Source organism: Pongo abelii, chromosome 16, assembly GCF_028885655.2.
Source record: "Pongo abelii isolate AG06213 chromosome 16, NHGRI_mPonAbe1-v2.0_pri, whole genome shotgun sequence".
Taxonomy (NCBI): Eukaryota; Metazoa; Chordata; class Mammalia; order Primates; family Hominidae; genus Pongo; species Pongo abelii.
The window spans coordinates 47,988,513-48,015,416 of NC_072001.2; the positions used below are offsets into that span (position 1 = coordinate 47,988,513).

A 26,904-nucleotide genomic window follows, 5' to 3' on the forward strand; every position below is an offset into this window, starting at 1 on the left:
GAGCTATTAGGAAACCAGACCTTGGGTCTGACGCAGAGGAAATCTTCATTATTATTCCTTTGCCCACCCCCTGCTTCAACCACTCCAGGTAATGGGCTTCATGTCCCCCAAAGAACTCAGCCCTAAATGCCTCCCTTCCCCATCTGAGGTCACTCCAGCACATTCCCCAAAGCTTATGCCTTCCAAAGATGTCAGCCTCTTCTGAGTCCTGACAAGGTGCGGCTCTTGTTTTCCAGAACAACAGTGGGTGTTGTTTCCATATCACACTGGGTGTTGGCAGATCCAAAGGTAAGAGGGATCCAAAGGTAAGAGGATTCCAAAGATGCTCTTTCCTTCAAAAGATGCCATCTTTAGGGTCTGGCTGTGGAAGAGGAACGTAGTACAGTCATCAGGATGAGTACTCCAGCCCAGTGATGAATGTGTACGTGGACCTTCCTTATCCTTCAAGGTTAAGCTCAAAATCCCCTTCTTGCAAGGACCTTTTCTGAATTCCCTTTCTGAATCCACTCATCTTAGCATTTAATCAATTGCTTATCACATAGGGTAATGTATTCACGAAATATCCCATGAGAATGTGCTCTCTGTCTGGCACTTTACAAGGCAGGGGAAAAATGACAGTGAACTATAGGCATAGGTCCTGCCCTCTAGGAGGCTTATAGCAGAGAAGGAATGAGGAACATTGAGCAAGCATTGTGCTTGCTGGTGTGATGAGTTACTGTACTTTCTCCCCAGAGCTGGATTGGTTTTTGGCTCCTGGAGGGCAGGAAGTATGTCTTGCTTTTCTTTTGGACCCTGTGGGATCTGGTATGATCTGTGTTCACAGCAGTTGTTCAATGAATACCATCAGAACAATTAACAATGGAAAATATATTATGAAAAACCTTGATTGCATATACCTTTAGAGGCATCAGGATGCAAAGAGCAGAGACTCTGAGATATCATAGGCTTCAAACCCTTATTTTGCCTGTTACTAGCTGGATGCCCGTGGGTGATGTACTCTGAGTCCCACATGCCTCATCTATAAAATGGAGGCAGTAATACCTTCTCCAGAGAGTTATTGTGAGGATTAAGTGAGGCAATTTATGTAAATGTGTTACAGGACCCAACACAAAGTAAACCTGTAAATATTAGTTCCCTTTCCCCAGACTATTTAACCTTGGTTGAGAGGCCAAGGAAACTGTTTTCTTCTATCCATTTGAGACACCGAGTGCAGAAGGGAAGAGTGAAATTGCAGGTCTAGAAGGGGTCTTAGCCTAATCCTTTTTTTTTTTTTTTTTGTGAGACAGGGTCTCACTCTGTCACTCAGGCTGGAGTGCAGTGGCAGTCTCAGCTCACTGCAACCTCTACCTCCCAGGTTCAAGAGATTCTTGTGCCTCCACCACCTGAGTAGCTGGGATTACAGGCGCCCGCCACCGCATCTGGCTAATTTTTATATTTTTGTATTTTTAGTATTTTTGTATTTTCCCCATGGGGAAACATGGGTTTCCCCATGTTGACCAGGCTGATCTCGAACTCCTGGCCTCAAGTGATCCACCTGCCGTGGCCTCCCAAAGTGCTGGGATTACAGACGTGCGCCACCGTGCACGGCCAGCCTAATTCTTTTATTTTCTTGGTAAGACAAATAGAGGCCCATAAAACTCAGGTGACTTCCCTCAGGTTACTTGGTGATTTGAACAGTAATGCTGGAAACAAAACTCAGGTCCCCTGATTCCAGCATCCAGTGCATTTTGGGCAGCCTCTCCTAAATTCTCACTGCCAGCCTCTCACTCTCAGAAAAGCTGGAGGCTTCATGTTACGGCTCATCTGAAGTCACTGTCCAGGGAAGATAAGGATTCCTGTGAAATCAGGGAGAGACTTCCCAGGAAATTTACAGCTCCCTGGAGACAAGACAGGGAGGTGGTCACTTAGTAATTTTCCACTCCATGCAAGGTCAGGATGGATTGACTTTCACATGATCGGGGTGGCTGGGTAGTGTATCCCTGGGGGTTAGAGCAGGCCTCCTCCTGGCTTCACAGAGCCAGAACCTGGTGGGACACAAGAAAGTGAGCGGGAAGCTGGGGAAATGAGAAGGAGGGATGATGAGATAGGGGATAAATCTGGATTAGAAACAAGTCACTCACCATTACTCAAGCCCCACAAACCGCAAACTCCTCAGACTATGGAGCTCTGCCTTCAGAGCTTCAGCTTCTCTTACTAATCAGTGATGCTCCTAACAATATTACTAGGTGCCAGGCACAATTAAGGGCTCTCCGTACATTAGCTTCACCTGAACACTTGCAGCCTGCTTTTGAGTGACAGGATAAAGTGGTAGTTAAGGGCATGATCTCTGGTTAAACTTTCTGGGTTCAAATATAGTCTCCTCCCAAAGTGGGAAGATCTGCTTGAGCCCAGCATTTCGAGACGAGTCTGGTCAACATAGTGAGACCCTGTCTGTACAAAAAACTTTAAAATTAACTAAGTATGGTAGCGCATGCCTGTAGTCCCAGCTACTGGGGAGACTGAGGCAGGAGGATTGCTGGAGCTCAGAAGTTCAAGGTTACAGAGAGCTATGAGCATACCACTGCACTCCAGCCTAGGTGGCAGAGCCAGACCCTGTCTCTACAAAAAGAAAAACCTGGTCTGTCTTCTCACTTACATTCTAGATAACTTTGAGCAAGTTGTTTAAGCCTCTTCGTGCTTCAGTATCCCTTATCTGTAAAACGGGGACTGTGGTTGTTCTAAGGATTAAGTGAGTTAATGCATTTCAAGTACTTATGATAGCACTGGGCACACAGCAAGCTCTGTATGCATTAATCATCATAGTTTTGTTGTCATCATCTTAGAGGGCTTTCTTTAATCATCCTATCTAAAGGGTTCCCCTTAGTCAGTCACTATCATTTCATAGTTTTATTATCTTCAAAGCACTTGTGATCTGTGACCTCCTTCTTCCCTTCCTCTTCCTCTTCCTTCTATCTTGTTCATTGTCTGTTTTATTCCACTAACATTTAAGTTCCCTAGAAGCTGTGCCTGTGCCTGGGACATAATAGATGCTCAACACATATTTGTTGAATTGAATTATATTATTAGATCTTCCCAAACCCTATGAAGCAGGTACTCATGTTATCCCCATTTTATGAAGGAGCAAACTGAGGCCCTGAGAGTTTTCTTTGTTTTCTCAAGGTCACCCAGCTAGGACTCAAACCCAATTTGACTTGAGAGCCCTCACTCTTAAGTACTATGCTGGATTGGCTCCTCTTACTCAAAAATTCTTAATAAATAAGGAGATATCTGCACTCCCATGTTTATTGCAGCACTGTTCACAATAGCCAAGATTTGGAAGCAAGCTAAATGTCCACGAACAGATGAGTGGATAAAGAAAAAAATGGTACATATCACAGTGGAGAGCTATTCAGTCATAAAAAAGAATGAGATCCTGTCATTTGCAACAATATGGATGGACCTGGAGAGTGTTGTGTTCAGTGAAATAATCCAAGCACAGAAAGCCAAATGTTGCATGTTCTCACTTATTTGTGGGATCTAAAAATCAAAACAACTGGACTCATGGAGATAGAGAACAGAACAATGGTTACCAGAGTCGAGGGTGTTGGGGGAAGTGGGGGTTGTTCATGGGTACAAAAATAGAAAGAATGAATAAGACATAGTATTTGCTAGCACAGCAGAGGGACTATAATAAAAAATAATTTAATTGTGCATTTAAAAATAACTTGAAAAGTATAATTGGATTGTTTGTAACAAAAAGGATGAATGTTTGAGGTGATGGATACTCTCCCCTTCAAAAAAAGAAAATATATTTAGACCTATTTCTAAGCAAAAAAGTTAATGTCAGGACAGTATATGAACTATGATTCAGTCATAATGTGTACATAAATACAGTATGTGTATACATGTATAAACAAAACCAAACAAAACGAAAATTCTTAGTAAGTAGACAGGAATTATGCCGCATCTTAGCAACGTTCTCCTCTTTCAGTTGAGGCAGAAGTTGAGGCTGGAAAGTTGGAAAAAGGGGCAAAGATCCAGCCTTCATTCCTCTCCTACAGAACTCAGCTTCAGCCCCTCCTGTCCTCATCCGCTTCTTTTCGCCCTGGCCCCAAAGCCCTTCCATCCAATCTCATGCTTGTCCTCCTCTTCTCCATCCACAATTCCATTACCATCCAATCCCACCCGATTCCTTGTCCATCCCTGTTTCATTCTCATCCTCATCCTCATCCCTATTCCTGGGAGGCAGGGTGTGGGTTGGGCTTTGTCCCAAAGCCTGAGATCAACATCTCTGTAACCCAGAGCAGGGAAGATTTGCTTTCCTTTACACGGTTTATATGATCATTACCCTCTGAGTCATCTTCCCTCTGAGTCATCTTCCATCTTTCTCTGGGACATTTTTGTAGCCTCCCTTGTTTGCACATTTTTCAATCTAATCCCTCCCCTACACACACTTATGCAATGACCTCCCTTTCTCAATCCAAGGTATCACCCAATAGCTGCCTGATCCTGCCTTCTAGCCCACTTCTCAAAGAGTTGGTCATAAAGCCCCAGGAAGGGTAGGACCAGGTTAGTATCCAGGCAAGTGTTGAGGCTGAAGACACTTTTAACCTCTCTGCAAGTCCTTGACTTTTATCCCTCTCATTCAGTGGCTTTCTGGGAATCCGTGCAGGGTTAGACAGAGCAGCCAGATCACATGAATATGTGCTTAGGGCTGACATCTACAGCCTGACTGGCGTGTGGAGTCAGGACTGAGGCCAGGCAGGCTGAGTGCAATCTGAAGTGACTCAAGATAATGGCAACATGTCCCTCTATCCAGCTGGACATACACTTGGCATTGCCCAGGGTTTGGGCAAAAGCTGGCTGGGGATACATCTTCGGTGTATCCCCAAAGTCTTTGGGAGATCCTCACTTAGGCCCCAGCATGGCAGAGAAGTCAGGGCTAAGCAGAGAGTGTTATGGATAATCATGATAGCCATGTTAATGCCATTCTCCAGTCTAGCAAGGATGGGCGAATTAGGATGGAATGAATAAATATTTTGCACAGTTTTTAGAAAGGCATAGGGAGGAATTGCAGGGTCAGATTTGGGAGTAAAGCTAAAGCTGAGACTGAAGGGGCTGGAGTTCGGGATTACTGACTGGTTGTGCACTTACTAAGGGCAGGAAGGCCTGAGGGCTGCAGGAATGATGCATTGATAAATAGGTGGACTCATAATCATCACGCACTGCAACTGTAGAACGTAGTCTCCTGCCTTTTCTCATCTGTATAATTGTCTGGGCCAATATTGTTATTTGACTTCCCAATACTCTCACAGACATTTGAATAAATGAGGAAGAGGCCCAGAGGAGTTAAGGGATTTCCCTCCATAGCTATTTGCAGATAAAGCGGGCACTAGAATCCAGGTCTCTTGACTTCTGATTGGTGCTATTCCAACCTTGTCAGAGAGATACCTTCAGCATAGAGGGTTGGGAACCAGAGGCATTTGGCCTGGCTGAAGAGGTAGGGTGGGGCCAGTGAGAAGACAAACCTGGTCTGAAACTCTCCCTCCACAGGTGCTACTGGCTGGAGAACTGTATGACTCAGGAATTCCACTCATAGATACATACTCAAGAGAAACAAGTGCATGATGGCCACCAAAAGATAGGTACAAGAACACTCACAGAATTTTTATTTATAATCATTCAAAATTAGAAACAACCCAAACGTCCATCAACAGAAGAATAAACAAACTGTGGTACATCTCTACAATGGAATACTACTCAGCAATGAAAAGGAACAAACTGCTGCTACACACAACAGCGTGGATGAATTACAAAGGCATTACGGTGAGTAAAAGAGGCCAGTCTCAAAAGAGTACATTTAGTAGGACCAAAACTGGATTTGGTAGAAATCACATCAGTGGTTGCTTCTAGGAGCTAGGGGAGACTAAGTGGAAGGGGGTACAAGGGGAGTTTCTGGGGTGATGGAAATGTTGAAATGTTCTATGTCTTGACCTGGGTGGTGGTAAAACATGTACATGATTACTTATTATACCTCGATGTAAAATATTTTACAGCTCAGCTTTTTAGGAAAGAGCTCGATGAAAAAGGAAAAGTTAAAGAGCTGAGTATGGAGGGGATGTTTCAGGCTGGCTCTTGCTTAAGGTGACCAGCTGTCCCAATCTGCCTGGGACTGATGGGGTTTCCTGGGGCAAGAGACTTTCAGTGCTAAAACAGGGGGAGTCCTGGGCAAACTAGGACAGCTGGTCACCCAACTATTGTGGAAGAGGGGAATTGAGAGCAAGTTCTGAATATCTGGCAGAGAGGCTGGAATCCTTCAGCCGCAGAGCCCAGGGACCACTCCAGTAGACGCAGAGAGGGGCCTGCCCAGGGGTCAGGGCAGTGGGTATCACTGGTGACATCAAGAATATCAGGGTTGGGGAGGCATCCTTGTTTCCTGGTGCCCTCCTCAAGGTTGCTGACACTTTGGGGATAGGAAGGGGTAGAAGTAGGGCTGCTCCTTTTGGAGCCAGAGGGAAAAGACCTGGAGACAGAGTTGAGGCAGTCGGGCTGTCCAGGTTCTAAGCATCAAAGCTTCTGCACTGGGCTCTGAGGAGATTCTCAGCCAGAGTATCCCGGCCTCCTCCTCCCTCAAATGTCAGGCCAAGCAAATACCAAAGCAATACATCGATTCTGTGGAAGTCAATTAGAGATGAGGGGAGCTATTGTACCTCTTCACCTCCACACTTGTCACAAGCAGGGACTGTCCCTTCCCCACTTTGCTTGCCATGCCTGCCATGGCTTGAGCTGGGGTGAGGAGTGGCCTTTATCTTCTTTGGGAGATCCTGACTGGTTGCACACTTGCTAAGGGCAGGAAGGCTGGAGGGCTGCAGGAATAGTGCTGTTGATAAATAGGTGGACTTATAATCATCATGCACTGCAATTGTAAAACATAGTCTCCTGCCTTTTCTCATCTGTATAATTGTCTGGGCCAATATTCTCCCAATATTGGGAGGTGCTCTGCAGCCCTCCAGCTGAGGCCCAAGGTGGATTCTGATGGAGAGATTGCCAGCAGGGCTGGGCAACTTAGGTGCACAGAAGGGAAGGCAGGATACTGGAAGCAGCAGCCAGGGAAGACAGGCTCAGAAGTTCTCATAGTGGTGCATGAAGTGGGCTCGGTCCTGCCTGTTGATGAGCTGACAGGCCTTCTCTACATTCTTGGTCATTCCTGGAGGGCCGCAGCTGAACACCCCGATCTTGCGCACCTGTCAGGAGATTGGAGAGGGAGAGGGGCCTGCAGCCTAAAGGTGCTCACTCTCCTTGGGAAAAGCTGCTTCCTGAGCCTGGCTGGAATGACTAGGGCTTCAAGCCCAGGCCTTGAGGAGGAGGCTTAAGGTGGAGGGTGTGGAAGTCCCCCTTTAACACCTGACCTCATCCTAGGGCCAGGCAAGCGGGTGGAGTTCTCTGCTCAGAACAGAGCGGCAGGGTGCTTCAGGGCCAGGATGTCCTGGCAGGAGAAGGCCAGAGTCCCAGGGTGAGAGGGAGTGGGACTGACCTGTGGGTGGACCTCCTGCAGGGAGTTGAAGAAGGGCTCGAAGGGGGGACGGCCAAAGTGGGTGATGGAGCGCAGGCCCGTGAACAGACTCCGGTTCAGCACTTTCTGGAAGTGCCGCTCGCAGATGTACTGGGGGCACAGGGGCAGGTCAGACCAAAGACAGTCAGGGCCAGCACTCAGCCCGAGCCAGCCCACATAGCCCAGGAGGCAGAGACTGGGGAGAGGAGGGAGCTGGAGGCTGAGGATCAGGCCATCAACTCTGTGCCTCCTACCAGCTCAGCCTGGCCGTCCACCCACCTGCCCTGGCCATCCTGCCTTACGCTGCCAATCCATCTGCCCACCAAGTTGCCCTGCCTGGCAGGCCCTGACATACTAGCATGGTGGTCCTGAGGTCGAACTTCTCAGCCAGCTGGGTGACATAAATGTGCACAGACACCAGGTCCTGGTGGTCATTCTCCTCCACCTCTCGGATGATGTCAGCCAGCCACTCAAACTGACGCTGGGTCCGTGTCACCCAGATGAAATAGATCTGGGGACACAGGTCTGGAGCTCAGGACCCAGCTCAGTTCAGCCTCCCTAGATCCCAGGTGCCTTCACCTGAGAGGCTGGGAAGCCCCAGACCACCTGCAGACACCAAAGCTGTGGCAGGACCCACCAGCCTGATCCCAGGCTTCCAACTGATAGGTCTCAGCAGAGGCCCTTCTGGCTACACCACCAACCTCCCTCCAAATTTGGCATCTCAACCACTGGGCAAGAATGACCCCTTCAGACTCAGTTCTTGGAGCCAGGAGCTTTCTCTCATGCTCCACCACTTGATGCGGGGACACAATTCGGCCACCTATGCCCCAATTGATGAATGAGGGAGGGATGCTCACCTTCTTACACAGCATTTGGCTGCCCAAGGATGATTTGAAGACCAGGTCTTTGAGGATGGAGGCAAAGGGGGTGACCCCAATGCCCCCTCCCACCAACACTGACACCTCAAATTTATGCCACTCCTGATGGCCCTCTCCAAATGGTCCATCAAGGTACAGCTGCCAAGAGAGGGGGGAGATGAAATGAGCCTGGCCCCGCCCCAGCTCTGAGACCAGAAACGGAGACACAGGCAGAGGGAGGATACAGAACATCCTAGTCTTTTCTGAGGCACCCCAGTCCTCTCCCAGGCTGGCTTTGGGATGGCTGGAGCTTCTAGTCTCAGGATAGGGAAGGGCAGAGATCCTCTGCCAGTGCCAGAGGCCCAAAAGCAGGGTTCCCAGTGATGGGCACCTTTGGGTATCCAGCACAGCCATTGCCCTTTGGGGATGAATAGATCTCCCTGAGGCGAGTGGTCCAGGGCCCCACTGCCCGGATGTGCAGGCTGAGCGTGTCCTCATGGGGTGCGGAGGTCAGTGTGAAGGGGTGGTACTCGGTGGTCCCCAGAGCCAGGCAGGCGATCCGCACCCACTGCCCTGACTTGTACTCAAAGCCTTGGGGCCTCTGGAATTGTAGGTAGGTCACTCCTGGAGGTCATAGACAGGGAAAAGCACAGATGAGAAGGCCTGCTCCTGGTACCTGAGGACTGACAGGCACCTGTCCTCTTCACACCCCTGAGGCCTGGGGAGGAGTCACATGGTCTGAGCAAGCGGGGCTCCTGGGGCTGGTAGTAGGAGGGTCCCCTTCTCTGTTTCCCAGGTAATGCAAGAGCTGGGTTTCTCTGCTCCCCTGTTCCAGCCCCTCTCCTCCTCTCTACACCCTCTTCCCATGGAAGGCCCAGGCCTCATACCACTGCCTTGAATACCAACCTGCTGGGTAAAAGGACTCAGGCTCACCAGGGACCATCTCAGTGGCTACCAAACCTCCATTTGAGGGTTACCTTTCTACACAACTCCTGCACTATCATTTATCTAACACTTTTCTTTAAATTGACTAACTTTTCCAATTCAATTTATCTTGGCAGGGAACTTTATTGCTAAGGTAAGTGGAAAACCAGTATCATGTGTCCTACATAGAAAATAACATATTTTGTTACGAAATTTTAGCTGGATACTGTTTGTACCATAGCTGAGCCTCAGGCCTGATCTCTTCGTTGAAAAGGGAGATCAGCAAGTGCTGGAGAGTAGAAAGGCATACTAACGCCACTCTGAGATTTTGTCCTTAAGTAATCTCAATTGAAATAACATTGCAATGAGATTAATTTTTTTACAACGTGAGTCCTGAAGGTTAGACAGTCCTGTGATACATAAAATCATCTTTTGCCACCCTCTATGATGATACCAATCCCGACTTTGGCCAACACTGATTCTCAACAACAGACTGGCAATCTGGGCATTTGCCTGTCTCTGAGAGAAGGAATGGGACAGGCATATGTGGCTTCCTGCTCTGCACTTCCCCTGCACCCAGGCCACACATGTGGGGGCCTTTCCCATCCTTTCAAACCCCTCTGTATGCACGTCCAGCCGCCTCTTCTCAGGGTCACTTCTCACCATCTGCAAGTCTCCTGGGAGCTAAGCACAGCCCTTTCTGGGTCTACTTCTATCAGGAAACCTTCAGGAACCCCCTAGAGTGGTTTTTTGTTGTTGTTGTTTTTGGAGACAGAGTCAGAGGGAGTGATGGGGTCAGGAGGCCTGGTGAGCTGCCTCCCCATGTCTGAAGATTTGGCCTCTGTCGCTCCCGACCCAGGTCAGGCCGGGCCTGATACCTGAGGGCAGCAGCTCTGCCTTCACCACGCTGATCTCCACCTTTTTCCGGCTCAGGCTCACCAGCTTGTCACCCCCATAGATGATTGCCGGGACCAGGAAGTAGATGTGGAAAGTGGGCAGCTGGATCAGAGCATAGCTGCCATGGATGATGAGCTGGAGACATGGCCAGTTAGTAAAACTCAGGCGCAGCCAGGCCCCTGCCCGGCACCCCCTCTTGCCCAGGCACTAGGCCTGTGCCAGGGAGATAGGGCTGAGGTCTGGGGTCTTAAATCTCAAAGTCTCATTCTGAGATCTCTCTTGGATCCAGTTCTCCCTCCTTCACCTTCCTGTCCCATCCTGAGCTCCCTGCTCCATGGGCTGGCCCAAGGAAGTCCCTCACCAGGGCATAGAGCAGGACGTAGAGGTGGTGGGTCAGCCAGAAGCCCCGGAAGCTGCGGCGGCGGAAGTGGTGGGAGGCGAAGACATACATGATGGCCAGGACCAGGAGGAGAAGCACACCTGTCATACCTGGGGGCAGGAGGACAGGGGCAGTGAGTAGTCTCAGGACTTCAGCTTGGGCTGAAAAGACAACAGCACATTCCCCTATCCTTCCCTCCTTCCTCTCTCATCCCTCCAGGGCCCCCAGAAAAGCCTGCCTGGAGGGACTGGAGCTGGGGCTTGTCCTGAAGGCTAGAAGCAGACCCCATGGCCACTATAGACAAGTGAGTATTCACAGACAGATGGAGACAAAAGCAGAAGTCCTCAGACAGAACCCCCAGGTCCCACATTTCCTACCTGGGACGGTCTGGAAGAACCACCAATAGAACTTCTGGGGAAGCTTGGACCTGGGGGGCAAAGGCACCTTGAGCCTCTGGCTGGGGCAGGAGGGGCTCCGGCACTGTCACAACACAGCATGACTCCTTTCCTGCTGGCCCTGACTGCTGAGGGTATGGGGCCTCCACCCAGTTGGCCAGGGATCCCTCCAAGGAACTCGGCACCCAGCCTTCCACGGTTCCACCCTCTGCACTCAGCAGTTTTTCCTTCTGTGTTATCCTGCACTCTTACTGTGGTTGGCCCCTGCTTCCTTGAGTCCCTGGTTCATTATTCTGTAAGCTCCATGAGGGCAGGGATTTTTGTTTCATTCACTGCTCTGTCCCTAGGCTTAGAACAATACAAGGTACACAGCAAATCTCCGTAAGTAGTTGTTGAATGACTGCATGTATCTTGACATCCCTACTCTGACATCTGGGTGGACACATGGGACACGCTCCATAAGTGTCTGTCCAGTGAATGGATAGAAGGCAGAGATGGCAAGCTGTGTGTCAGGTATCTATGAGAAAGAGTCTCCCACTTCATCTCCCAAACACCTTTCCTGGCCAATCACAGCCAGCTTCCTTCCTGAGGGCAAGAAATTTACCTTTCAGCTTCTCCCAGGGGACTAGCTTAGCACTGAGCTTCTTGCTGAGTGTCTGGGACTGTCTATTTCTTTTTTCTTTTCTTTTCTTTTTTTTTTTTTTCAAGACAGAGTCTTGCTCTGTCGCCCAGGCTGGAATGCAGTGGTACTGATCATGGCTCACTGCAACCTCAAACTCCTGGGCTCAAGCAATCCTCCTGCCTCAGCCTCCTGAATAGCCAGGACTACAGATGTGCACCACAATGCCCCGCTAATCTTTTTACTTTTTGTACAGATGGAGTCTCACTCTGTTGTTCAGGCTTGTCTGGAACTCCTGGCTTCAAGCGATCCTCCTGCCTCAGACTTCCAAAGTGTTGGGCTTACAGGTGTGAGCCATTGTGCCCTGCCTATTTCTTTTTCTATTATACCCCTGGGCCCGCCCTATGAGTCCCGGGAGAAAACCTTCCCCAGAACTGACCCATCATTCACAAAGACGTTGGGGAATACGCAGGCCAGCAGGCTGAGTGGGCTGACTGAGAAGATGTAGACATTGACTGCATGGCCAGCACTGTGCAAAACTGGAAGAGACAGACCCTGTTAGAGATGCCAACCAGGACAGACTCTACCTCTGATCCCGAGGAAGAGAGGAGGCATGGGGAGGAGAGATGGATGTATAAGGAGTTCCATCTCCCCACTGTTTCCCCCAACTAGACCCAGGGTGCTGCAGCAAAGAGGAAGATGCCTGGGAGTCACATACTGGCCAGGACAACAGCAGCCATGGCGATCCAGCGGTGGAAGTCCACCGCGGCATCAAAAGGCACATAGCGGTTGAGGAAAGTCTCTCGCAGGAAGGTTATGAGGTTGCGGCACATGGTGAGCAGGATATAGGAGAACATGAAGGAGACGCTGGCCGCCGTGCCTCGTGACAGGATGATGCCCACGAGGGTGGTCTGTGCAATGTCCGAGGGTGGCGAGGCAAAGCCATAGTCTGGGGGGCCGGAATGAGGTTACATCAGTTTGGCACAAGAGGCCAGGGTCCCGAGCCCTGGGCTCTCCCATGCAGACTCTTAGGATCAGAGGGCTTTCCACTCCTCTCCAAGGGTCAGAGCCTGCTCCCTACCCACTGCCCACAGTCTGGAACTCTTACAGTAAGCACGATCTGCAAACACGCCAACACAGATGGCCGAGAAGATTGCAACACACACGATGTGCCTCCGGTAGTTCTCCACGAAGCGCTTGTACTGCTGCAGCTTTTGGGCTAGGAAGCCTCGCTGCATCTTCTCTTGCAGCGCCTCTGTGTACAGCCGGGGAGTGAGCACCGCTGCCCTATAGCAAGGGGAGACAGGGCAGCAGTGTGGTAAGGGCCCTCTGGCCTTCTCTTAATGCCACCCCATGAAAGGTGACCTGGGGATGTGGCAGGCATCAGGATGGGCCACAACAGATGAAGGGAAAAAAGCAATCTGGGAGCTTCTTCCTCCTCCAACCCTTTACTTCCATCTTTGCTCCATCCACCCACTCACTGTCTCCCTGCTACTCCCCCTCCTCCTGTCTGTTTTATCCTTCTTTCTTCCTGATCCCAGCACAGGCCTCAAGGCTGTGCCCAAAGCAGGCAGGAGCCAGGAGACCCCTAACTATCATCCTGTTGAGCCAGGACCCTTGCCTGAAGAATGGGGTGCAGAGGTTGGAAGAGGATGAAAAGTCATTCAACACTATTACCCCTCAGTCAGGTCAGGAATAAATGGAATGAGACTCAGGATGGTCGCTTATATGTCAAGGATATGTGGGTGGGGTCTAGGGACCCTGAGACTTCTCTCCATGTCTCTTTGGGCCCAGGGATTTGGGAGACACTCACTTTTTGCCAAACCTCTTCTTCAGTCCAGGGCCTCCCAGCTCTGGGGCTTCTGGGGCAGGGGGCCCCAGTCCCTGGGGGTGGGAGCTGAGAAAAAGAAATGGGGCTGTTCTCCCCTTGTCTTTGCAGCCAGGAGAACAACTCCCAGGGCAGAGCATGGGGTAGAGGTAGGGAGTGGCTCCTGGTACCAGGCAGGGGGTAAGGTGCAAAATGAATAGGATCTCATAATTTGTTTTGTAGAATGATTCTGGCCTGGAGCGGCAGGGAGAGAGCCGAGCATCCGAGCAGCATAGGGTGAGAGAGGCAGCTGGAATGTTTGTGCAACCAAGAGCTACTTTCAAAGGGCAAATGCCTGATTTTACCGGGGGCTGATCAGCCAGTCCTACTCCTTTCATTTCTCTGCAGGGGGCTCAGCCAGGCCGACCTGCCAGAGCCCCATTCCTGCTCACCACTCCCCAGGTGTCCGACTGATGAATGAGACTCGACAGCTGATGTTTTGTTTAAAGATATCTCTAATACCTAGAGAAGAGAACAAGAGGCAGGACTGGCTTCCCCACAAGGGCAGTGGGGTAGGATGGGAGACTGTGCCCTCCTCCCTTCTGGGAAAGTCATGTCCAGATCTCTGACTCCAGTCCGGTTTCCCTCCTTCCCCAGACTAAGCACTCACTGTACACAGGGCAGACAATGTGGCAACTTTGCACAAGAAAGGGGACGTCCTCTTAGGTGGATGCAACCGTGCAGGTCCTTTGTGTAAAAGAAACAATTCCTCTTCCTCTGGCCAGCTATGTCTTAGACCAATGCCGGTGGCTTTGAGCAGTGTGTAGGATAGATTTCAACCTGCTCCTTGACCTCAGTGGGTATCATTGTGCATTAGACAACCTGCACACCTACATGTGCCACCCCAATTACATGTGCTTGGTTCTATACTAGATACCAAGGACTCAGAAAAGAGTAAGACCTGGGTCCTGCCCACCGGGAACTCTCATTTTGAGGACACGCCCCCCTCCCTGACGCCAACCATTCCTCACACACTCACCACCTCCACCTCCATCTTTGACACAGAGCTGCGTGAAGCGGAGCTCGCTGTCATGGTCCCGCAGCATGAAGTGAAAATCCTCCCATGTCAGTTCCTCCTTGTCCTGGAATCCCGACTCCCGGAACATGGACTCCACCACCTCGGCCAGCTGGGCCTTGGACAGGCAGTTGTTGGAGATCTCGATGAAGGACCTGGAGGAGGACCAGAGACACAGCAGCCTGTCACCCAGCAAGGTCAGGCTTGGGTAGATGCAGGGTTGGGCAGGCCCCAGATTATCTAATGTGGTTACCAGTGACCCGGGAAATGGCACTGAGAAGGCGCTCATCCAGCCTGCAGCTGACACTAAGCTGGGTGGGGTAGCCATGGACTCAAAAGGCAGAACAGAATTGAAAGTGACCTTGACCAATCAGAGAAAGCAGCCCTCAAACAGGGGGCATCCACAACTGGGAAGATAGTCCACTGAGTGCAGGGATGTGTCCAGGGTGTGCATGGCCCTCTCTCGTGGCAGGCTCTCTGTGCACTCTCTTCTGTTGATGCCTCCCACACCACCCCTGGGTTCCCCCTTTCATAGTCCAGTGGAGGCACCAGGCAGCCAGGTGCCAGGGAGGGGACCTAGCTGCAATGCTGCTGCTTCCTTGTGCCAACACCCCGGGGCACAGGTGGGAGCGTCTCCATGCCCAACCTGATAGCACCCACAGTGGCACCTGCAATAGCCAAGCTCTATTCATAGGTTGTGCCTCGGGACAGAAAAGACAGACTATGCAAGTTTGTGTAGGTCCGGCAGCAATGCTGTGCCATGCTGGGCCCATAAAACACAGCAAGCACAGCCATCACATTAAAAACATTGTCCCACCGACAGTAAGCAAGATACACACTGAGTTACAGGACAAGAAGGTAGGAATTCACCAGGTGTGGTGGCTCACGCCTGTAACCCCAGCACTTTGGGAGGCTGAGGTGGGCTGATCACCTGAGGTCAGGAGTTCCAGACTAGCCTGGCCAATATGGTGAAACCCTATCTCTACCAAAAATACAAAAATTAGCTGGACGTGGTGGCACGTGCCTGTAATTCCAGCTACTTGAGAGGCTGAGGCAGGAGAATCACTTGAACCTGGGCGGTGGAGGTTGCAGTGAGCCGAGATGGTGGCACTGCACTCCAGCCTGGGTGACAGAGTGACTCCGTCTCAAAACAAACAAACCAAAAAAAAGAAGGTGGGAACTCAGCCCTCGGAGGCAGGGACCCTCTCCTAGATTCCCTTGAGCCTCACCTGGGGCTGGGCCTGCAATGACATACCCAGTGAGGTACAGACTGCAATAGCTTTGCCCTTTCAGAAGCCCTTGTCCAGTTGGGGTGTCTGGACTATATGAGGAATGTAGCAGTTAAGGGGAATGCTTAAAGCAATGTTAAGGCTTAACAGGATAGAAAAATTCAAATAATGTGGGCCGTTACATCTATACTTTGTATTCATTTGTTCACTTATTTCATTTTGTCTTACTCAGTTAGTTATGTATGAAATGCCTGCCCTGTGCCAATCACAGTGTAGAGAAGCTGGATTCAACAGGGAACAAACCCTGCCCTTACGGCGTGGAGGGGAGCTGTGTTACTGACGCATTCATTGTCTTCAGGAATGAGAAGCACAAAGCTATTTTTTTTACCGGCACAACAAAACCAGAAAGGGCTTAAGATGCAGGAAGGAAGAATGGTTGGAATATGGAGAAGGCTTCCACGTTTCTCTTCCTGACTATCATGGTGATGAATATCGGAGCAGTGACCAAGGTCATCCATTCACTGTTTCATTGGGTAGAGCACAGGGTTAGGCATGCCGTAAAATAGTTCACAGAGATCCAAGGGCATCCAAAAGGGATTAGTGGATTTTTGTGGTTGGCCATATTGGTGTTGGGTTTTTGTTTTCGTTTTTGTTTTTTAACTAGGGAGACTTTTCCGGCTGGTGTTGACAGTCCAGACAGAGACTCTCCCAGAGGCAGGAGCCAGTCAGGTAAATATTTCAAGGTGGATGCTCTGAGAGTTTAGGATGTAGTGTTTAGGCCACCTCTCAGCACAGATGACCGCATAGCCTCTTTGCCAGCCCTCCTCTTACTGGACGTGTTTTCCTGTTTGAAACACACCAGGAAGTCTCAGGATTAGAAAGGCACACCCCATACCGCATCATGGTGAAGAATTCGTCCTTGGAGAGGAAGCCATTCTCATCCAGGTCATACATGGTAAACATCAGACGGGACTTATCCTCTGGGGAGCCTGGGAAGAAAAAAAGGGAATGCAGGTCATCTCCTTGCTGAAAGACCCCTGGATTCTTGGATAGCCTGCCACCTCCCAGCCCCCTACCTTTCATGAAGACCACCAGGATGTCCAGGAACTCTCGGAAGGACAGGTAGCCATTGCCATCCTTGTCAGCCAGAGAGAACATGGACTCCACAAACATGTCCTGGGGCTTGAGGCCCAGGGACTCGGCAAACTCGGCCCTGCTCAGCTCGCAGGTCAGGGCCTCCCGCACCTTCTGGCAGGAGTCCAGGGGCAGGGTCCCTGCATCGGCCTGGTTGATGTCCAGCACCTGCACTTGGGCAGCAGCAGAGGGAGGGAAAGAGAAGGAGGTGAAGCCTATGCTGGAAGCAGTTCAGTGACCCTTCATATCTCCCCATAGTCCAAATCAGACAGGCTAAACTCTGATGGTTCTCCTGATCCTTAGATATACTGACTGGGGCCTCTGTTGTCCTATAGACCGGGGAATCAAATCTCTAGCAGCCTGCCCATTTCTCCCTGGGCCCAAGAACCGGGAACTTCATGCAGTGGGCATGGTGCTGGGGTATGGAAGGGGAAAGGCAAAGTTAAGGGGAATGGAAAGTGAGAGAGCCTACACTGGGTACAGAAGATGTAGAGACATGATGGTAGACAGGCAGGAAGGGGCTGGGGCTGTGCTCTCTTGCCAATTCAGATAAGGCTGCCATGTGCCTATGATTTGCCCATTGTGCAAGAAGTTTAAAAGTACATGTAACAACCACTTATTGTTTTTTGTCTGGTTTTTTGAGATGGAGTCTTGCTCTGTCACCCAGTCTGGAGTGCAGTGGCATGATCTTGGCTCACTGCAACCTCCGCCACCCGGGTTCAAGCGATTCTCCTGCCTCAGCCTCCCAAGTAGCTGGGATTACAGGTATGAGCCACCACGTCCAGCTAATTTTTGTATTTTTAGTAGAGATAGGGTTTCACCATGTTGGCCAGGCTAGTCTCGAACTCCTGACCTTAGGTGATCTGCCCGCCTTAGCCTCCTAAAGTGCTGGGATTATAGGCATGAGCCACTGAGCCTGGCCACAACCATTTGTTAAATGCCTGCAACGTACCTGGCACTTGGGCTAATAAGCACTGTACATAAAACAATGTTTTTCAAACGTTAGAGTGTATCCGAATTATCTGGGGAGCTTTTTAAAACACAGATTGCCAGACCCCACCCACAAAGTTCCTGGTTCAGTCTGACTGGGTAGGTGCATTTCTAACATGTACCCAGGTGAGGCTGATGCTCTCGGGTCCAGAGGCCAACCTCTGTGTACCACTCATGTAGACGATCTCACCGAGTCCTCACAACAATGCAATGGTATGGATACAGTTTTCATCACTGTTTTGTAGATGAGTAAACAGAGAAACAGAACAGTGGTAATGTGACTTGCCTAAGGTCACAGAGCTAAGTAAAATGGCAATGCCAGGATTCAGACAAGGCTATATCTCTCCAGGCCATAGAGTGGAAGCTTAGTTCACCCACAGCGGGTTTCTATGCAGCCCAGGTTTCCTCCATTTCTGGGGCTGGGCCCATCTCCAAAAGGCACAGATCATGGCACCTGAGCAAAAAGGTGTCTGAAGAAGATCTCCAGGATGCGTTCCCGCTGCTGCTTTGTCACAGCCTTCCTAAATAGCTCCTTCTCGCTCATCTCAGCCACATGGAGGCCCAGAGCCCAGCGCACACAGAAGTCCTGTAGCTGCTGCACAAAGGCGCCCCGTTCCTCTTCAGAACTAAACAGCAGCACCTGGGTGGAAAGAAGGCGGCACCGATGCGGGGAGCTTGCTGGACCTTCTGCTTCAGCCTCCCCTCAACGGATCTTGGGTTGAGGGGAGGAGAGAAAAGCTCCTCCCCATCCATCCAGGCTGGGGCCAAGTGTGGGGATGAAGAGGGTCAGGTTGTGTCTGGGGGCCTCTGAAAGGAGCCCCTCTCTCCAGCATCAGCTGTCATAGGTGAGTTTTGTAGCTGAGGATAGGGTGGCCTCGCTTGTGATAATGGAGTCATGTGAGGGCAGCCCAGGCAGGGGAGGCAGGACGAGCCATACCAGGTCATACTCCTTAGGGACCTTGAGCAGCAGGGTGCGGCATCCTCGGTTGCTGGACAGGATGAGGTTGACCTGCTGCAGAGGCTGCAGCTGGACCACGCGGAGCACAGTGAGACGCCTGTTCAGGACCTGCAGACACCTGTCTGACAGCAGCTGGATGATGATGGGACTGCTCCTCTCCTTGGGGCCTGGCCACTCCATCGCTGGGGAAGGAATGATTGGGCTGGGTAGTTCAGCAGATGTCCCCAGATCCCCGCCTTCAGGTCAATTCCACTGTGAGTCTGAGCAGGCGCCCTAAAGGCACCTTGGCTTTCCTCTCACTCTGTAACTTGGTTCTTTCTCCCAGACTCCTGTCTCTCCCCTCCCCCGTCCCTCCTACCTCCTCTGCCCAGCCCCTTCTCACCTGGCACTCCATCTTTGGCTGTTTCCTTCTTCACGCTCTCTTTGACTTTCTTTTGTAGCTTCTTGCGTTCTCGGCCCCGGAAATAGGCCACCACTCCAGAGAGAAGCAGACTCACTGAAGCGTATCAGAAGGAGCAGTGAGGAGGGAGCCCCTCGCCTAGAGCTTCACTGTGGCTTAGGCTATGGCACCTCCCTTCCAGAGGTTCCTTGAGCCTGGTCTCAAATGGTACCAAATAGCCAGCCCCTCAGGCCAGCAGGAAATGAAGGGCAGGGCCAGTCTGCAGAGAGGCTGCCTAAGAGCTTACCTAAGGGAAGGCAGCAGAGAGCAATGATGGTGATGGCAAAACCAGGGCTGCTGCCCTCAAAGAAGTCAAGCACGGTCAGGGGTGCGCACTGGGGCAGGCCGTCGGTTGTGAGCTGCTTAGGCTGAGGGCAGGGTGCACCTGAGGGAGAGGGCAAGGAAGACGTCAAAGTCTGAGGATCCCACTACGTGGCCAGATCTCTTTCCCCTCTATCCTATAAAGGAGCAAGGTATCATCTGATTTCCCCAGGCCCACCTCCCTGAAACTGTCTCCCTCAAAAAGTCCGCATCCATATCCTATCTCTTGGCATCTACCCCATCCACCCCTTCTTGACTGTAGGGTGCAGGTTGTGTGCTAGTTGAGGTCCCTGCTGTGGGAGCCAGCCAAATGCAGACCTCCTAGCCCAACACAGAAGGTGCCTGGCTCCCTGGACAGCACCAGGAGATTCCCCCGCACCCTCAATCTTGATCCTTCTCTGGCCACTGTCACTCACTTGTGTTCTCCCAGGGCACTCACCTTTATGCCAGACAAAGACATTGGGCTGCAGGGCACTGGGGTCAACATTGATAACAGCGACCAGCACGTCCCGCAGGGTGGTATTTCGGATTTCTTCAATCTCCTTCTTGGAGAACAGCCTAAGTAGGAGGAAGTAGAAGTCACTGGGATGGGAAGGGGATGCAGGCCTCCAGCGACCCCAGGCCCAAGGACACCGGTAAGAAAAGAGACCCAGAGGGGCCGGGTGCAGTGGCTTATGCCTGTAATCCCAACACTTTGGGAGGCCAAGGAGAGTGGATCACTTGAGGTCAGGAGTTTGAGACCAGCCTGACCAGCATGGTGAAACCCCATCTCTACTAAAAATATTTTTTAAAAAAATTAGCTGGGCATGTTGGTGCATGCCTGTAATCCCAGCTACTCGGGAGGCTGAGGCAGGAGAATCACTTGAACCTGGGCGGCAGAGGGTGCATCGAGCCAAGATCATGCCACTGCACTCCAACCTGGGTGACAAAGCTAGACTCTGTCTCAAAAAAAAAAGAAAAAGAAAAAGAAAAGAAAAGAAAAAAAGAGAGACCCAGAGGGGTTGGGAAGGGTGTGGTGGGCTGACTGGGAATCAAGGGCTCATAGGGGCTGTCTAAGACCAGACAGAGGGTCTGGGGCTCAGGCTGAGGAGCAGTCTGAGGTGGCGGCCCAGGCAAGCCTTACCCATTCCTGGTGTTCTCAAACCAGTAGCGGTCACCATCCCGCAGCCGTACAAACTGGTCGAGGACAATGGCACTGAACAGGGGTCCAGGGTCCCCATGGCTCTCTAGGAGCCCCCCAAGGAGCAGCTCTAGCTGGGATAGGTCCTGGTTGTACAGGGCAGCTGTGGCCTCCAGCACCTGGGGCACCACAGGAGATAAGGGGTGAGTGTATGTTTGCTGGGGAGGGCAGCCACTGTTGCCCCATCCCTCGGACACAGGACCCCAGCAGCTGCCTGGCTTGCTGCTCAGGCCTGATTTCCTCTTCTTAGGGAAGCCCCGTCAGGCAGGACAAGTCTAGTGGAAGGATCAGTGTGTCCTTACCCACGGTAAGACCACGGTCAAGTGCTCTAGGACCGTATCCTGTGACCATCACCAGCCTGCCTGACCTCAATGATTAGCAGCTTCAGGGGCACACAGCCCTTGGGGTGGGACCCTGCAGCAACAGGACAATGGCACCCAACCCAGAAGCCACCCTGCAGGAATGGTACAATGCAGTGGTTAGGAATATATTCTGGAATCAGATGGCTGAATTTAAGTCCCGCCTCTATGATTTACCAACTATGTCATCAGTAAAATGGAGAAAATGATTATATATACCTTACAATATTATTACGTAGATTAAATGAGTCAACATATGTAAAGGGTTTGGAACAGTATTGCCATAGGAAAGCTTTAGCTGCCATTATTATCATTACTATTCCTGACCTGGGGGTCCACATTAGGGTTGAGATCACTCCAGTTCCTTGGGATGTCCAGCCCAAAGGCCAGAAGGGCCTGGCTATAGCTGGGCAGCCCCATATCTCGGCCACGTTGGATGCTGCTGGCCACATAGTCTGTACGGGAGAATTTGCCAGGGCCAGGCCAGTAATCTGAAGAGGAGAGAAGACTAGACTATGGGCTTTGTCCTCTCCATCCTTTTTTGCCCTGCAGCCTTGTATCTGACTATTGGCACTATGGTTCTTCCCTCCCAGCTACCCCCAGTGATCCACATGAGATCTGTGCCCATGTTGACCTTGCCTTGCTGCAAGGCCAATGTCACCATGTGTGATCACGGCCAGTTTTTCCAGTAAGACCCTTCCTCTAAGACTCAAGACTGTTCTAGTCACCAAGCAGTAAATTCCCTGTCCTATGCCTCCCTAGTTTCAAGACAGGGCTGAATGAAAACTTTTAGAGACCTAACTAAGCACCAAAGAGATTGTGGTACCACCCCTCCCCAATACTCAGACATAGTTAATTTAAAATAAAAGCAACACAAAAGTGTAAATTAAGCAAAAAAAAAAAAAAAAAAAGTTCACAGTTCATTTTCTTCTTATAGCTCCTTGAAGTCTGTGTTTGTATCTGTGTTGCTGTATTGTGAGTGCCCTAGGTCTGCTGTTGATGAACCCAGAGGGATCCTCAGGCTTCCTGGCCCCTTACCATCCACCCCTTCTGGCTCTGAGCTCACCCCTCAGATCTTCAACCACTATGTTGTCCTCCAGCTCCGAAATCTGGGAGGCCATTCCCAGTAGCAGCTCATTCACCTCCTGGGTACTGTTCAGATTGGGGTTCTGGAAGTAAACAATGCACTCAAGATAGGCCCCTACCCAAAACTCAGTCTCTCTCAGCCTGGACCACTTTAGTACCCCAGGACAAAGGGCCCTTGGCCAGTCCCAGACTCTCTTGAGCTGTTGTCCCTGGATAATTTCCTCTACCCTTCATCTCCCATGAACCTGGGGCAGCAAAACCCAAGAACTAGGATTGTTGCTTTTCCCAGCCTGTGTGAAGAGACTGACCTTGACCCATCTTCCCCTGGCCCTGACCCCAGTCTGACCTCCCGAATCCAGTAGTTGTTGCAGACCCTGAGAGCTTGGGAGCTTTGAAAACCCTTGTTCAGGACCTTCCGGAAATGACAGCTGGCATTTCTGAAATTGAGAACAAAGGATGTGGTGAGGGAATTTGGAGAAGAATCAAAGATGGAGTTGAGTGGGCTGAGGGACTCAGTGGGGGTTCACTAGGATTGAGCAGTGGCCCAGGAACTTCCTTGAACATGGCAGAGATTTGGCAATGTGTGTTTACTGAAGATAGAGTGCGCTCCTAGTCCAGGTAGGGTGGGGAGAGGGGGGAAGGGAATGACCCAGCTGCTGGACAAATCCTACACCCAGCAACCAAATTTCAGCCCTTAGGAGAGCTGGGGAGATTTCCCTACTAAGCCCACACATCTTACCCCAGGGTTCTGTTTCAGGGCCCCAAATTTTTGCTTCCCCTTCCCTAGTGAAACTGCGAAGGAGTGGGAAAGGCCCCAGCCTCCAAGACAGCTCATCATTCTGCACCTTTCTCAGTGTGGTGCCCCCTCTCTGCCAACCCCTCCCTCACCTCATGTAGACACCAGGGGGCACCATGGTAGAGAAGAACTGCTCAGAGGCCACCACAAATTCCGGGGAGATGCTAGGGTCTAGGAAAGGACGGTATCCTGCAGGAAGGAGACGGTGATGATGGGGAGATAGGCTCCTTGCCTCCACATCCTCCCATCACACGCACCTGTCTCCTTCCCCTCAGGATTCTCAGCACAGGTGCCCTCCTTCCCCACTCCCTCACCTGTATACTCCGGGGGTGTTTTCTGCAGGAAGCTGGGCAGCCACTCATACACAGCGATGTTCTGAGGGGCAGAGAGGGGTGAGGGGAGGCACGAGTTGGATGGGGCGGGGCCTGGAAGGGTCTGAGCCCAAGGACGGCTTCCGTGTGGAGATGAGGACCAGGCAGGGTCAGTCATGGGAGAAGCAACTCAAACAGGAGCGGTGTGAGGCCTGTCCCCCCAAGGAACCAGGGGATTTGGGGGAGTGGGGGGTGCGGAGGTGATAAATAATAATCACCAGCCAGACTTCTCCTATAAACAGCGCGTGCCTCCCTATCATTTACAGGGGCTTCCCTAGACCTCGGCTGTCTGGGGAGGGGTTTCTGGGTGGAGGTTGTCCACAGATGGGGAGCTCCGTGGGGCAGCGGAGTCTCCCGTGGGCTTGCACGCGGAAGGGAGGACGTCGCGGGGCGCGGACGGCTGACCTGGTAGGTGGCGATGACCCTCTTGCGCGCGTGCTGGAACAGCTCCTCGTCCCCCCAGTCTGGGTGCTGGCGGGCCAGCCTCTGCGCCCACAGGTTGTGGTAGCGGAACCAGAGCAGGCCCAGCGCCTGCAGGAAGGGTTCCCGGTTCCCTCGCTCCGCCCCGAAGGCTGCATCCGATGTGGGGGCGCAGGGGAGGAGATGAGCGGTAGCGTGATGGGGGAGCCCACACTCGCAGACCCCCAGCCGGCCCCGTCCCGCCCCCGCGGCCTCACCGTACAGCCCCCGGGGCCCGTTCTGCCCGGTGGCGGGGTCGGGCGCCGCCCACATGAGCAGAGGGTTCTGCGAGTCTCGGGGGAAGGCGGGGTCGGGCCCCGACGCCAGCTGTCCCCCGGAGAAGCTCCGCAGCGCGTCGCTCCAGGAGTGCGAGGAGCCATAGATGGCGCTGCCGTCCAGCCAGCCCGTCACCTGGTTGGCCTGCGGGGCACGCGGCGGGTGAGCCGGGGTCGAAGGGCGGCGGCGGGCCAGGGAAGGCCGGAGGCCGGCAGGTGTCCGAGGCTGGGGAGTGGGCGCCTCTCCCCTCCAGGCCCTGCCAGGCCCGAAGCCCCGGCCCCACCTGGCTGGTGTGCGGCCCCTTCCCGCCGCCTTCCCCGCCTCACCAGGTCCCGGGGGTTGCTGGGACTCCGTCCGGTCTCGGGGTCCCAGCGGCTCCTCTGGAAGGGCAGCACCACGTCCCCGCGCTGGTCGGGGTCGAACACGGGGTCTCCAGGTGGGATGCGGATGTTGAGGAACTCGGCGGGGCAGCCGGGCGTTTCCACGCTCACCACGTCGGAAAGAACATGGTAGCCTGCGGGCATGGGGCGCAAATAGGTGACAAACCGTCCGTATTGCGCCCTCCCCACGGCCAGGGCGGCCTCCAAGTGTCCTCAGGAGCCAAAAGACAGAGGTCCCAGTGCCAGCTCCGCCACCAGCTCTGCAGGTTAGCCCCAGGGAGCCTCAATTTTCTAATCTGCAAAGTAATACTATAGTGAGTTCCCTTCCTACTCAATTCATAAAGCTGTTGTGAGAATCAAAATGATATAATTTATGTAGGGGTACCCCAAGTCAGTTCTCCTCCCTCTGGGCTAGGGGGAGGTAACATGGTTACAAACACATGATGAGGAGAGCGGTGGCTGGGGAGCTCAGTTCCCAAGAGCTATAATGGGGGTCCAGTGACCCCTAGTTTGGAGTAAGGCGTAAGAGAAAGGTTAGGGGAGCAAATATCTCTGTATCGACATCCCCAAATCTCTCCGAGATGAAGGCAGTCTCGAAGTGCTGCTTAGAGAGGAAGTGGTTGGTAGTCTCGGATGGGTCTCCTGTGGACTCGCAGAGGGGATCTGGCCCCTCCCCCAGGCTGAGCAGAGCGCCAGATCAACCCCACTGGTCTCCCCCTTTGCCCTCACCAAAGAAGACCCCCAGTACGGTGCGGTTGTGGAGCGACGGCAGGCCGGCTATGCCCCGCGTGGCTGCGTTGCTGAGCCGGCGCGGGTTGGGCAGCTGCGGCTCCTCCAGAGCCTGATACACACCGTCGGCATAATTGGCTGGTACGCGGCGCTGCAACCGGCAGCCTGCAGAGGCAGAGAGCGGGGCTCTGTCTAAGCACTCCATCCCCAGGGATCCTCCAAACCTCGCCCTAAGCCTCCCTCAACCCCCATCCCACTTCACTGACAGAACCTTCCCTCAAGGGTCTCTTGGCCCCGGGAGCGCATAAGATTGCGCTGTGTAGGCAGCGGAGCTGCTGGGCGCGTGTTCCCCGCAGATTCCCCGCTCAGGGCCTTCCGCACCCCTGCCCTTCGCGAGCAACGGCCCCAGCACGCCCGGGCCCCCAGAACGCACCAACAGCACCACGCTCGTGGTGCCTCAGGTTGTTAAACCAGCCGTCATAGCGCTGCACTTCCCAGGGCAGTGAGAGTGCGTCCTGACTGCCTGTGGGCACAGAGAAGGGCCTCCTCAGCACTACGCTCCCAGCTACTCCACCCAAGCAACGAAGGCCTTGGCCAGTCCTTCCCCAGCTCGCGGAGTGCCCCTAACCGGACCCAAGTGTCGGGCCGCACTGAGAAGTTTCCCATCCCGCTGAGCTGCACGGCGAAATGACCTTCCAGTCTCAGGGAGCCGCTTGCCGCACCTCTCCCAGCCCCACCTTCCAGGGGATCCTGGGGAACACCCCGCCGCTAGAGGAGCCTGATACTTGCCCGATGGATCCAGGGATCCAGTCAGAAGAGCTCCCAGGAGCATCAGTGCCTCTGGTCTTGCACGGAGCATGCCAACCCTGCAGCCTGCGGGTTGGTAGTATGCGAAAGCCACTGTTAGGGCGTCCTCTATGCCTCCCCTCTTGTTCCTACAGCTAGTACTGGAGGAGAAGCGCCAGCTGTTTCCACTTCTGGAACGTAGCTGTTAGAAGCATCACCGAGGACCTTCATCCAAAAGCCACTCTTTCCAGGACAATTGGCAGTTCTGGAGGCATTGACACTGTTCTCCATCCGCCACCCCATCAGAGAGTTAACTCCCGACCATAGGAACCCACTGGGCAGGAGTCTTCTGGGGCATGTCAGTCCAGGGCAGGACTGGTTCAACCTCCCAGGGTGTGCCCAATGTCTCCAATGTTTCACCTCCACCTGCCCCCAATCCGTCAGGCTCCGCTTCTCTTCCAGGAGGCAGGGAAGGGAAAAAGGTTACTGAGCTGGGAGCTAGGGACCGCAGCACCCGTCCGCAATGAATCCCCCCTTCCCCAATAAACTCCCCTTCTGCAATGAACGCCTGTGCATGACGGGCGAGGCTAAGGTCAGGTCCCAAACTCTGGTCTTACCTGTAATTTAGGGTGGTGTTAGGTTCAGATGTCTTCTTTCCTCTTAAAATCTTTGCTTCTGTGCTCTACTTCTTGCCTTCACCCTCACTCATCCAGCTCCGCCGATCCTCAGCCTCCCCGGCTGCACTCTCACCTTTCTCTCTGGGTCCTTGGTCTCGCCACTGTGCAGGTGTTGGCTCAGGACAGACCTGCGCCGAGTGTGAGCATCTGGATCCAGGGCTCACCCTCCTGCTGTGGAGGTGGGGCCCTTATTTGCATAACCTCTTCCTGCTCAGACCAGCACCTGGGCTGGGACACCCTTGTGGCACGC

At 52.5% G+C, this 26,904-nt stretch overlaps 1 protein-coding gene across 2 annotated transcripts; it reads right to left on the reverse strand.

The window, feature by feature from the left end:
* Positions 1 to 5,621: 5,621 nt before the first annotated feature.
* DUOX2 (dual oxidase 2) lies at positions 5,622 to 26,822 on the reverse strand. 2 transcript variants are annotated; one of them, XM_024232483.2, is made up of 34 exons: positions 26,595 to 26,822; positions 25,981 to 26,064; positions 25,625 to 25,714; positions 25,192 to 25,356; positions 24,409 to 24,596; positions 24,025 to 24,226; positions 23,753 to 23,919; positions 23,291 to 23,351; positions 23,069 to 23,165; positions 22,527 to 22,617; positions 22,161 to 22,263; positions 21,422 to 21,585; positions 20,679 to 20,854; positions 19,995 to 20,113; positions 19,482 to 19,619; positions 19,178 to 19,291; positions 18,775 to 18,977; positions 18,292 to 18,477; positions 16,790 to 17,015; positions 16,609 to 16,702; positions 14,431 to 14,639; positions 13,862 to 13,931; positions 13,416 to 13,499; positions 12,711 to 12,889; positions 12,321 to 12,551; positions 12,042 to 12,141; positions 10,966 to 11,015; positions 10,571 to 10,698; positions 10,191 to 10,344; positions 8,780 to 9,012; positions 8,389 to 8,547; positions 7,887 to 8,042; positions 7,514 to 7,642; positions 5,622 to 7,223 (listed from the first exon to the last, which is right to left on the reverse strand). In XM_024232483.2, the coding sequence occupies exons 2-34, from the start codon at positions 26,048 to 26,050 to the stop codon at positions 7,101 to 7,103; spliced, it is 4,659 nt and encodes a 1,552-aa protein (XP_024088251.1). In that variant the 5' UTR covers positions 26,051 to 26,064; positions 26,595 to 26,822; the 3' UTR covers positions 5,622 to 7,100. The 2 variants fall into 2 exon arrangements, with proteins under 2 accessions (XP_024088251.1, XP_024088250.1); XM_024232482.2 differs by having other exon boundaries at positions 25,625 to 25,710; positions 25,977 to 26,064.
* Between the last annotated feature and the right edge of the window lie 82 nt (positions 26,823 to 26,904).